The 12379-nt window shown below is 48.7% G+C and overlaps 3 protein-coding genes across 3 annotated transcripts; 2 read left to right on the top strand and 1 right to left on the bottom strand.

The window, feature by feature from the left end:
* The first annotated feature begins 4552 nt into the window (after positions 1-4552).
* DEU56DRAFT_71964 (uncharacterized protein) lies at positions 4553-6265 on the top strand. Its single transcript, XM_041347662.1, has 2 exons — positions 4553-5150; positions 5213-6265. The coding sequence occupies exons 1-2, from the start codon at positions 4760-4762 to the stop codon at positions 5986-5988; spliced, it is 1167 nt and encodes a 388-aa protein (XP_041203298.1). The 5' UTR covers positions 4553-4759; the 3' UTR covers positions 5989-6265.
* A 163-nt stretch (positions 6266-6428) lies between these two features.
* Positions 6429-8126, bottom strand: DEU56DRAFT_831650 (Clavaminate synthase-like protein). Its single transcript, XM_041354563.1, has 5 exons — positions 7852-8126; positions 7736-7798; positions 7063-7680; positions 6810-7004; positions 6429-6755 (listed from the first exon to the last, which is right to left on the bottom strand). Exons 1-5 carry the CDS (start codon positions 7996-7998, stop codon positions 6576-6578), a joined length of 1203 nt encoding a protein of 400 aa, XP_041203297.1. The 5' UTR covers positions 7999-8126; the 3' UTR covers positions 6429-6575.
* Positions 8127-9793: 1667 nt separating this feature from the next.
* On the top strand, positions 9794-11539 carry DEU56DRAFT_71776 (uncharacterized protein). The gene is made up of 7 exons (XM_041347627.1): positions 9794-10291; positions 10347-10459; positions 10511-10666; positions 10716-10794; positions 10851-10964; positions 11019-11209; positions 11259-11539. The coding sequence occupies exons 1-7, from the start codon at positions 10231-10233 to the stop codon at positions 11502-11504; spliced, it is 960 nt and encodes a 319-aa protein (XP_041203296.1). The 5' UTR covers positions 9794-10230; the 3' UTR covers positions 11505-11539.
* The last annotated feature ends 840 nt before the right edge of the window (positions 11540-12379 follow it).

The raw sequence follows: 12379 nt of genomic DNA, 5'->3' as shown, positions 1-12379 counted from the left end.
GATGTGTCGTTCTCCATCGAATCGACGGGAGGCTCAGGAAGCGGGCTCTCGTTGGCGGATGATGAAGAGAGCGGAGATTCAGCGGAAGCGGCCGAGCTGTCCGACGGGTATGGGCTATAGTCCGGGAGGGGCTGGGGAAGGGGCGAGTGCTGCTGGGGAAGTGGCGACTGCTGTGCAAGGGCGTAATACGAATTGTAACGAATAGAGGGGGAGAAATGGCCAAGACTAGGGCTAGAACTAGAATGCGAATGCGTGCGAGCGAAATATGGAGAGCTTGTCATGTTGACAGCCGCCGAGCGTCCAGACTGTTGTCGTGGGGCTAACTGATGGGAGGAAGGATAAGGAGCAGAGTCGAAATAAGAGGGACGAATATTGGAGTCCATTTGAATTTTTAAGGACAGAGTTGTAACACGGCCTTGCCTTGTCTGGAGTGAATATGAGCCCAGATTTATCTGGAGACACTAAAATAAGGGAATTGATTTGAGTTGGAAATTATTGGTCATACCAAGGACGACAGATCAGCAGGTTCGCGCACAAGGCAAGCGGTCGCGTTCAGGTACAAGCGGATGTGATCGTGTGGCTGTGAATGTAATTTACAATTGAGGGGGAAAAAGATCTGAGAATGGAACAATCGCGGGGAGCGCGTTGGGCGACGGCGGGACACCGGATTCCAGGCCTAGAAAGTTGTATGGAAATGCGATCGAGGCTGTGGAGTGGGCGACTAAATTGCCAGTGGCACTGAGTCGAGTCACGTCGTGTTCAAAAGTCGTGAGTGGTTCGTCAAATTGATGATTCTGTCGGAAGCGTGGAGAACAATAAAAGTGTCAACTAGTGTCAACTTGTACCGCAGTTCTGAACGGCGATGAAGGTGAAGAGTGCCAAGGAGGGGACAGCCTACGAGCAGAAACCAAGAATCTAGTGACGGGGGTACTGCAAGTTTAGTACCACAGCCTGAAGAAACCTTGCACCGCCGACGAACCTGGTAGTGATACGGAGTCAAGAGAAAGATTTAACGAAACTCATTTGCGATCATTGGAGAAGAATGGGTTCCCTTACCTGTGTACTATTGTTGATTTTTACTTTGCCGGGATTTCCAGGTTTCTTCGATGGATCTCTCGGGACCACCTTTCCTTAATGGCTATCCTCTGGATGAGGTGCTTTTCAATTGAAAAGTAGTATAGCCACAGTATTATCGTCGGTGGTCATAGCACGAGGCTACCAAACACTTTTCGACAATCCTTGCTCTTTTGGAGAGCCAAGGTTCAAGTGCCACTGGCAGGGTATCTGCCCTCTGCTGAGCCTGATCTAAGGTTTGTCCTCAAGCTCCGATCTACCAGCTGATCTCAAGCCGGGAACGTTCATTAACCTTATCATCCATCGTGACAATTTCCCAAATCACACGAACGCACACGAACGTTCAACTCTTCCGCCGGCCCTCTTGAATAGCATCTCCACGTCGGAGTACTTCGCTTTATTTTGCACAGGTAGGGATCCCATGCGTCGCCTTCTATACTCACAGAGATATCGTTAGTCTAGGTACATAGTTGTGCCTAAGCTACCTTCTTTGATCTATCAGGCATCTACCAGTCATTTCCCAACGCGAGGCACTCGGCTCCCTGCAGCCTGAAATTTTACTCCTCCCTGCAGCATGAAACCTCTTTACGATAGCTAATCTGTCCGTAACCCAGGAAAGGCTTCCGCGCCATCCTGTCACCGCATGTCAGTCGCGCCAGGGGTGGCAGAGCGACGTAAATCAAGGATTCCTCGAGAACGTCCCTGAGAGTTTCACTTCCTACATTCATATCTATGGATATGGATCGGAAATCCACTCCCGCAGGTCCCCACACCAACAGTGCTACTTACCTTCCAAATTCATACTGCGTTGCCGTAGACCCTCCCTTTCCAATCACGCACTTCTCAATCACCCCAGCCACCCTGATTGCGGTGTGTATCATTTATATTGGCTTCTGCGGGAAATTAGACCAGGATCTATTCATGGCAACTTGACATGAACAACTACCTACCTGGGAATCACATTCCTATCGCGCCGCATATCGATTTTAATCGATTGTTTCATTTATGAACTGGTCGGTTGGCAGGCGTGTGCACGCCATTGTGATCCTGGATAGAGACTTGCCAAGAATCAACAATGCCGCTCAACCTTCCTTTTTGCGCTTGATATTCGAATCTAAAGCGCCTGTTCTATCTCCATAGAGCAGGGCATCATGGAAACGCCCGCCGGAAAGCTGAATTTGGTAAATCATTTCTGACTCGCCATTTTGGCGGGAGCGAGTGTGCACAGGGACGTAAGCGGACAAGGCCCCATCAGATAGCCACATAATTAATTAACATTCGAATGAGCGTACGAATCATTCAACTTGATCTTGGGGCGACAGTCGGTAACTTTCATATTTAATACACCAAAGATCAGTGATAGAAGGCCCTGGCTTTGTCTGCGGATGTGATGGTTCATCTGCGCGGTCCACAAACACCGCAGCTGTCTAACACTTATCCAACATAGTTCCGAGTTATTCCCGATTCAACAGGTTTGAGTGATGGCATTATAGTTGGGACGGAGCGCCAAGGATTATTAAGCGGAAACCTGCGTGAGCGGTCATGCCATTGAATCGTCGAATAGAACTGGAGACCGGACGAACCAGCATGCTAGTCAAATAGCTAGCCTTGCTGGATTTGTGCCAGTGGCAAGCAGCATGAGTATGTCGTGCGGTGACTGATCTGAGGGTGATATCGCAATTGATCCCTGGATCCAAAAGCATCATAGGTGCCGATTGATTGCGACATTGACGTGACTGTCAGTGTTCGCTGCGTGTCCTGACGGCTCGAATTCAATTACAACCAATTACAACTTGATTATTGAGATGAATTTCAAAGCCGCGAAGGCAATACTTGACCAAATCCAGAAAACTGCTATGTTGAGTCAGCGAAACACGAGCGCCCGAACAGTAGATAGGCTCCCCAAACTTACCATTAGATTCCAATTCCAAAACACAAATCGCCGTATTGCCATTAGGAAAGTCGTCACGTTATTCGGAACGCTATAATAACTTTCCGAATTGACTCGGATGGGAGAAAACAGGGGCGATGCCGAAGCGCAGTACTTCACAATCAGTCGGCAGGTCCCGACGATGTGATTGCTCTCAGAGTTGCTACATTAACGAATGTACGCATTAGTAATGTGGACATAGAACAATGGAGAACATACACAATGATTCTAGCGAGTGGGTGTGCATAGCCTTGAAGAGATAACCTTATCATGAAGTGCGCATTCGAGAAAAGTGACTGGCAAGCAGGCAACGTCACTTTGGTTGATATGAGTTAACGGCTAAAGGGCCTCAGTGCTTAGCAGCAGATGGCGCTCCATCGTCCATGGGAAGGTTGACACATCCCATCAGTCGATGCCGCGGATGTGCGGAAAGCAACAGGCACTGTTCATTTGTAGACACCAAAACACGCTGTTCAGGTTGGATCCGGCCAGTGGGGCTATGGACGAGAACGTTATTAATAGCAAAAAATAGCAGGACGGCGATTCAAAGAACCAAGTAAGAACCGGTAAGTGAACGGAAAATATCTTGACAATGTCGTTTTCTTGAATGCCCGTGCGGAAATTGGGAATAAATACATTGCCTGAAGACTGGGCCGTGTCAACGAGACTATCAGTACAGTACGTACATTCTTGAACATACAATCTAGGTCAAGATTATCCCTACGAAGGGGAGTTCCAAACGAAGCTGGTGGCTGGCACATGACGGTAAAGGCAAATTATTACTTCAGTCGGATACTGCTGAGACAATGTAGCAGATAGAGAGTGGATCTTGTGGAGGCGCCAACATGCCCAGCAGTGTCCCGATATACCTGCAGCAGAGCAGAGGAGACCTATATTGGTAAATCTGGTAAAAGTTCATTGGCAGAGAGCTGACACCGAGTAACCTCGAACTTGAAGCTTGAAGAGCAAGACGACTTCAAGCAGAGTGATGCACAACGAGTTAACAACGTCGTTCGCTGTGCATGGTAGTGATCATGATGGTCCATTAGAGTCCTGGTCCATGGACCGTCACGGTTGAACACGTGGATAGGGTTCGATCGTGTGAACGGGGTAGTTTGGCAAAAAAACAACGAAGGACCCCTGTCCGAAATCCCCTGCGCCAGAGTTCGCCCGCAAGGAAATCTGTTGGTTTGAAAACACAGTTCAACGCCTTTTTGTACCGTAGAATTAGTCTGTAACAGCATTGGATAAATCTTGGTCAAAGAGGTGAGCAGTCGTCGTCTCCGAAAAGCCCCTTGTTCACATTCTCCCATCAGGCGTCGCAAAAACGATGGAAAGCCCTGAATCCCAATTCAACCTATCTCCCGGATCTCTACCACAACCTTTGCAAGACGACGACACCTTAGTAGACCTTAATCAAGCTAATAATTTGGTCAGTATCATTTTTTTGCTTTATATACCTTTATAATATTAACCAGGGTAACGCCACTCTTTACATTCCATTACAATCCCTTACAGGACTCTCCACATCTTTCAACCGATTCAAACCCGAATTCTAGAAGAGTAACGCGTTCCCAAACAACAGGTCGTCCAACCGTTCGTTGGGGAAAGCACGGCAGAGGTGACCCCCCAGACACACCACACAGAGGATCTAGTGCTTCTCTCAAACGATCCTTCGACGCGAGGGCGGTGGACGACGAAACTGACGTCGAGGCGGATCAAGACCCAACTTACGTGCCATCGAAGCTTCTCAAGATGGAACCTACCGTGTTGATCCCGGAGTCGTCTACCGGCTCAATGGTCGAGGATACCCCTCAGTTAAAGGAATTAACGCCTCCATTCGAGCCCAGTGGCACTCCAATGCCCGGGGAATATACTTTCCTTGACGCTTCCTCTTCCTCATTTACTTCTGAACGTCGTGGACCGAGGATACGCACGGCCCCCCCTATTCCCGTTCCGAATTTGACAAAAAAGAGTCGCGGTCGCCGCGTCCCTACCGCCGGTGACGATGCCGCAGTAGAAGGAGAAGCAGCTGAGGGACGTAAGGGACGCGTATATGTCTGTAAAGTGGAAGATTGCGGCAAGTGCTTCAGCCGTGGAGAGCATCTCAAACGGCACATCCGATCTATCCATACACATGAAAAACGTGAGCCTCTTTGTTCCATCATCACCTTTCCGGACTTTGTTGATAATGTCCGTCACGATCAGCATTCGACTGCCCTCACCCCACGTGTGACAAACGTTTCAACCGGAATGATAATTTACTTCAACATCTGCGCGTCCACAAGGGTGACAATTCTTCTCAGACCTCTGTCGATTCCCCACATCCAGCTACTACTGCAGAATCTGCTGCTGATGATGATGGCTCCCCGACAGCCGCTCAACGCGCCTCCTCATCTAAGGCGAGTACCACCCGTAAAGCAGTCCGCCCAGCGCGCAAGAGTAAATCGGCTGCGTCCACCCCACCAATCCATCCTGCACGTCTTGCTGCTTCGCGAGCGGCGAGTCGAAATGCTCCTCTTACTCTTCCACGCACCTATTCTCTTCCTCCGCTCAACTCATCAGCATCTCCCTATCAACACACCGCTGTTGCGGGCTTCATGAACAACACCAACATCGCGGTCTCCTCCCTCCGGACCGCTATGGATGAGGAGGCTGAGGAGACAGATCTCGAACAGGAAACCGAAGTTTCTGAGGACGAGGGTCACCATCGTCAGACAACACATAGTCTCAGCGACCTCCGCTCGATGTACAACTTCCGCAACGCTTTCAGCTCCGCTCCCCTGGTGCCTAGGAAAGACATGACACGTGGTAACAGTCTACCAGCCGATGAGCACCCAGACAGTGCACCCGTCTCTGCGGGACCCGGACCGTCTTCCAGCCCTTCGCCTTCATCCATGTCACGCGAAGGTCCTGATGAAGCCCACAAATCAACTCCGCATTCCCCGCCAACGGTGGAGTCTAAATCCAATGATAACTGCTGATGTTCTCGAGCTTCTCCCGCGTCTCACCGACTGAATATCGCTGTGGATATACGTTGATTGCCCCATATGTTGATCATTTTCACCGGTCGTTGTCTTGTATGTGTCTTTCGTGTCGCCTGACTTTCATTGATGCTCTGCGTTTACAAAATTGATTTAATATTGATCTCGTATCGTGTCTTCCTTTATCCTTTTGTCGTTAAATTTGTCTTGCGTTTTGTCCGCGTTCGATTGAATCAGTTCTTGATTTCCTCCTCTATGCCCTCTGGATCCGCTTGGCTTCGCATACTTAGTTACTTGGTCTCTATAGCCCTAATTGCGGGTACGGTTCGCCTGTGGAGTCGCCCCCTTTGTCTTGATTGTGTGCTTCTTGCGATACCTGGATGGTTATAGTATAAATTGTCTGGACAGCACTATAGTTTGGATACAAAATTGACCAGGTAGTCCAGTGTGATGAGTACATCGATTGCATGATACAGCTGTCTATGCACAAGAAAAGCGAGCGTCATATCGACATCGTATAGTCCCATAGTACGAATATATGCTTCCGATTGCAAATGATCAAAGTGTCTCTGTCATGTGATTGCAATTCAAGCCCATGTAATGATATCCTGCTCCGTAGGGCCAGTGGGAACATCGGATGCAGCGAGGTTGCACTGGTGGAATGCGCGGACTTGATCGGGCGTGAAAGCACCGACGACGGTGTGGAGCAAACCGCGGTTGTGGAACAAGACGAGATCGCGTTCCTTCCAATCGTGAGGATACACCAACTAGGCAAAGTCGTATCAGTTGATATATAGGGAGGGAGAAAACAAAAATAATACCCCGGGGGCGATACCGGGCCGTTGCATCGAGTGCAGAAGCTCGCGAACCTTCCCAAGGTCCTTTATGTGTGCTCCATCTGGGTATAAAGCACCCTCACGCGAAGCGCCACGGGGTAAGGGTTTCACGATAAGTTCATGAGCACCGCAAGGATGAACTTGGAAATGTAGTTCGCCTGTGACAGGATTCTTCCACAGCTACGTATACTCAGCTTTTTTAGACTCATGTCCGCGGAATGGAATGATTGGGACGTACAATAGGCAACGTTTTAATTTTCGATTCCTCCCACTCTGGAAGTTCGTTCAGTGGCAATTCCAGACCTTCGTTCACGATTCCTAGACCGTCTGACTTCGCACGGGCAGGTGCCATCCAGACGTAAGGGTGGGGTGCATACCGAACAGAAGCCCGTACGGCAAGGCTCTTCAATTCTGGCGGCAGGATCTGAAACATCTTCTTTCCTGATACAAATGCTGTGGTGCCCAGAGGCACAGACAGGGTCTCCCCGGATGGATCATCGTCATCGCTATACCTCACAGTCTGTCTATCACCACCAGGCACGGTGATGCCATAGAGGGTGGTCGCACGGGGTGGATTGTAATCGTACAGCGCAGCATCGATATGCCAGCGATAGAACCGGGTGATGCCCAGGGCCTCGTCTGCAGTAGAGACACGGGTCTTGTGGAAGGTCGTATGCGAGGGGTGTTTGAGAGTAACAGATTCAAGGCCTTCATGGTTATAGACCCTGCCGTTTCCGATGAGTTGAACTTGGGGCACCCGGGGAATTGTCTTAAGGTCTGCGTGAAGGACAGACTTCGTGGTGTTCTGGGTCTTGTTGTTGCCATGTCCGTATGATTCTGATTCGGGATCAAAAGCCTGTCAGGCAGAACCTGAGAACTGCGTTGAAAGCTATGTCAACGAGTGCGCCCACCTTTGTTAGAGCATATTGTTGTTCCGGTGTAAGAGTGACGTCTCTGAACAGTAGGATTCCATGCTGCATAGTGAATAAGTCAAGAACATTTCACCAGACGAAGATCCGAGACTTGCAGTGTACAATGCTGTCTCGATCTCCTTGAATTGCTCAGGAGTTAGTTCGCCGGGGTTCACGCCCTTGACTTCCCGACCAAAATTGGGGTCAAAATCGATAGCACTGGCAGAGACGGGGAGGGTGATAGGTGCTAGTTCAATGGCCATGTTGAGCTCAGAATCAAATGGGAATGTCAAGGTGGAATAGAAGGAGAGTTATAATGATCCGGTCTTATCTTCCCTTACGAACAGGTTTCCGGCCCGGACTTGTGCCGACAGCCGAGTAGTGTTAGGAGTAGAGTACAATCATAATGGTTATAAATTACATCAAAGAAATATTCAAAACTTGCGGGCGGGAAACTCGATGCGGGCGGTCAAGGATGATGTTATTCATTATAATATGTACATGTGAAGTTTCAATATGAGTCGGTCCCAACAGAAACTGACTGTAATCTTAGCAATGGCAACGTCATCATGCCCATATCAAGATCGTCTGGTCCTGCTGGCAGTTCGGGGGAAGCAATGTTAGTCTGGTGGAAGACGCGTATTTGGCCTTCCTTGAACGAACCTAAGACGGTATGATTTACTCCGCGATCGTGGAAGAGTAACCAGATCTTTCCGTGCCTTGACGAAATGAAAGCTCTAAGAACTTAGTCCGAACCTAAAATATGATTCGAACTCGCCAATCGTGGGGATATACCCTGATATACCAACTGAGAGAAGAGATCAAGATCTTGCATGTGCTGTTAAAATGGCGAGACTCACAGATAGCATTGTACCTGGTTTTTGGCGTTTGTACAGGAGCTGACGACTCTCTTTAGGATTCGATAGATGTGCTCCATCAATAAAGACCTCTGCTACAGCAGTACCTACTATTGCAGTTGAAGATTTCCGGTGAGCGGGGTTTTCCAACGCTGATGACAATCAAATGAGTCGGAAGTAACACACAAGCAGAATCAGGTACACCTACTGGTATTCTTACTTTTACTTTCATCCCCATGAGGCCCGTAGTATTTCAAGGCCTATCGATTCTATCAGTCCACCGAATGAATCCTCGCGGAGCTCGTCCAGAAGGAAGGATGTGTCGCGTATTTCGCCCTTGACCTCATCGGTAGCGCTACGACCCACGAAAATAGACATGATAGACCGTGAACCTTCCGATAACCGTGACACTTGGTAGACTCTTCCTGACGCTGACGGAGGGTAGATTTCTGCATGTTGTGGAAGGAGAAAGTCCATGTACGCACGTCGTTGAAGCGGAACTTCTATAGAATAGAGTTCAAGACCCTGCCAGTGAGCGCTTACGCCAGATGCCGCCCGCGATAGAAAACATTCCCTCGTGATCGGTCGACCCTTGGCCCTCACCGCAGCATAAGGGATGAATTTGTTGCCAGTTCTCAGAGATGGGGTTCTGCGCGTGATCGATACCTTCGAGTACAAAAGTGACGATGGCAGCGGAAGCATATACCTAGCTAGCCCGTGTTCAAAGCCGTGGAAGTGATCTGTTAGAGAAGCGCCTAGAGATAGCTCCCAACACTGGGCGTTGCTGAGGGTTGTTAGCAGACAGAGAGGATAGCTCAAAAGGTTCTAGCCTGTGATCACGTAAGTAGTCTATTGCAGCGTTGATTACTTACCAGCATGATGCTGTACTGCTCTGCAGTGTAAGTCAACGTTCATTGATGTCGCCGAGGTAAGCTATCATCTCATAGAATTGGACTCATCCGCTGATCATGACTTGTATATCCCTACAGGTACTAGTTGCTTCATTGTATTGTTCCACATTGTGATCGATCGAGCACAACTGTCAATGATATGGAACACAATTTGCGTCAACTAGCGCATATTGCATAACCCAGCTGCGATCAATGTCATAACTGTCGTTCACAGTGCACACTGACAGCGCCGGCTGCAGAGCAATAGTTCATTTTACTCCATGTTTATTGATCGGGTCAAATTCGACGAGGCACGCGGATATCATTTTGATTAGCAGCTGACAACCAAAGTTATCGAGTTTTCAATTTACAACCACAATTCCACAACGCTACTATCGAATCCAGATAGTCAATCTTAACACGCACCCACGACAGCTCCTTCGCTATGTATCAGCAGCGGTTCGACTGAGTCAGTGCTCTGGAGTCCGTCGTCTAATTGACGACATCGTTGTCTAGCTATCAGATGGTTACGACCATGTTGGGAGTGGCTGGACGGCAGCAGGTATAGATCCTTTGCTTAGATGCCATCACGGATCTATCCTGTGGACCTGACATAGCTTCTCACTACAGTCATATCTTCCTCTTGTGCACAGGCTGACCGCCTACGCTTGACCATCCCATAAATATCATTGGTTTATCTCTCTGGTTCTCAATCTGATTCAGCTGGTCCAGTGAATTGACCATCATCATGGGCATTCCTTTGGACAAAGCTGCGTTCTTAGCTTTGTTTCTCCAGACCTCGTTCTATGGTGCGTTACCGACCGGTGGAAAGGTTGTGGTGTTGAATCACACTATCTCAAACAGGAGTGTTCCTCACTTTGTACTGGTTAACGCTATTCGTCCTACTCAAGAAAACTGGCATACAACGGCAACTCCTTGTCCCAGTAGCAACCCTGCTACTCTTCATTGCAACGGCCGTGAGTGTGATCAAACCTTCTAGGGTAGTAGCTCAATACGCTCACTTTTAGCATCTAATCATCGATTTTGTTCGAGCGTTAGAGGCGTTCGTATTCAAGGTGGATACGGTTGGTGCAGATGCCTACTATTCCAACCTTGCTTCGCCATTGGCTCTCACATCATTGGCACTTTACATTACGCAAACCACTATCGCTGATGGTGTAGTTGTGAGTTTCGCCATTTGGCGTATTGTTCTCCCCTCTGAACAAGCATTAGGTTTGGCGATGTTATATCCTTTATGACAGAACCCTCTTTATTGCCATCCCTGCTTGTCTTGTGCTGTTAACCTATGGGAGTCAGTATGTCGAAAGGTATTATTCGACCATTGTCTCATCGCATGTCATTTTTCAGTATCTGGGTACTACGTTGTCTGGTCCTTATCTCGGACCCATCCATTACGCAACACCTTTGCTTCTATCACTACATTCTATGCATTGACCATGCTTATCAGCGTCGCCTGTACAAGTACGTCTATTGCACCTGATCTGCAGGCTCCTGACGACGAGAACAATATTGCAGTTTTGATTTCCTGGCGCATCTATCGGACCCGCCGTTTTATCCCAGATGGCCTTGCCGCTTTTCTACCTGTGTTTATTGTCGTCGTCGAGAGCGGCGCTTTGTATTCCACGAGTGTCCTTGCACTCCTTATTGCAACATCGGCCGGATCCAATGCACAATACATCATGCTCTCCATTATCCCTCCTATTGTGGTGAGTTTAGTTGCCTTGAATGTACGCTGTTGATAGGACTTTTCTTCAGGGGATCACATTCTGCCTCATCATTCTGCAAGTACACTTCCACATAGGTGGCAACCCCCCGTCTGAACAGCCCACTAAACCAAGGAGCACCATCATTAGCCTTCTTCGAGAGCGAGGTGTGCGGGACGCAGACTTCAGCATGGAGCCGATATCTGTGCGCACTACAGAGGAGACAGAGATCGTTCAGTTAGATTTGATGTGGGGAAAGAACAGCCAACCGGACTCCGGGGGTGTCTTTCAAGTATAGATTGGCCCGTATTTCGCTTTCTCGTAACTGGATTTGGATACGCTAGCCTTCTCTGAGTATGGGATGGTCGTCAGTTTGTCGTGGCCGAAACAATTGTTGCAGGTGAGTTGTTGCTGGTGCGCAGTGCTGTCAGCGTCAAACTGTATTTCGTATATCTCACAGCCTTTGTCCTGATAAGAGACGCGACATCGACTATCCTCAACGAGCATGGTTGCCACGACGAAATTGATAGGTATAAGGCTTGGAATAGTTGCTGCAACCCATGAGATAATGTGATACTTGACTGTAACCCGCATTAGACAATTTGGGAGAAGGTCGTCAATGCGTCGGCTGTAAGCAGGCGATGAGTCCTGCTTTGGTCCCTTGCTCGGGGCACAAGAAAGCCGGTTACGCACAGACGATAGTAACTGACTGTTAGTCAGGCCGACACCTCCTTTTGAAAATGGTGCGCAATCAATGTATTAATACAATATCTGCCTATCAAACGACCTGACGTTATACTGATTATGGTGTCCTGTGCAAGGTTTGTTGGGTGCTAGTTAAAGGAGAGGTAAGCAAGGGAATATTTACGTCCCAAGGCTGGACGTACGTCAGACAACATCCAGGCCTTGACGTTGATATTGTTCATCTCATGGTGGCCAGAATCGAGGCCAAAGGGTGGGTCAACCCTGCTATGACGTTTCTGTATAATCATAGCCTTGCGTGATTTGGACGCAGGGATTCTAATTATTAAAAAAAGTGCAGAGCTCCACCACAACCGAGCGGTAGATCAGGGGAAGTCGGAGATATGGGGTAATATAAGTAACACACCAAGGGCCTCAAAATACTGCCGGGCGTTAACCGCCAAGGACGGGTTAGAAAGATGCGCAATAAGT

The sequence above is a fragment of the Suillus clintonianus genome (assembly GCF_016758775.1).
Source record: "Suillus clintonianus strain FC179 chromosome Unknown DEU56scaffold_115, whole genome shotgun sequence".
NCBI classification, from domain to species: Eukaryota; Fungi; Basidiomycota; class Agaricomycetes; order Boletales; family Suillaceae; genus Suillus; species Suillus clintonianus.
The sequence above is the reverse complement of the archived record's forward strand: the minus strand, read 5'-3'. Positions and strand labels throughout refer to the sequence as shown.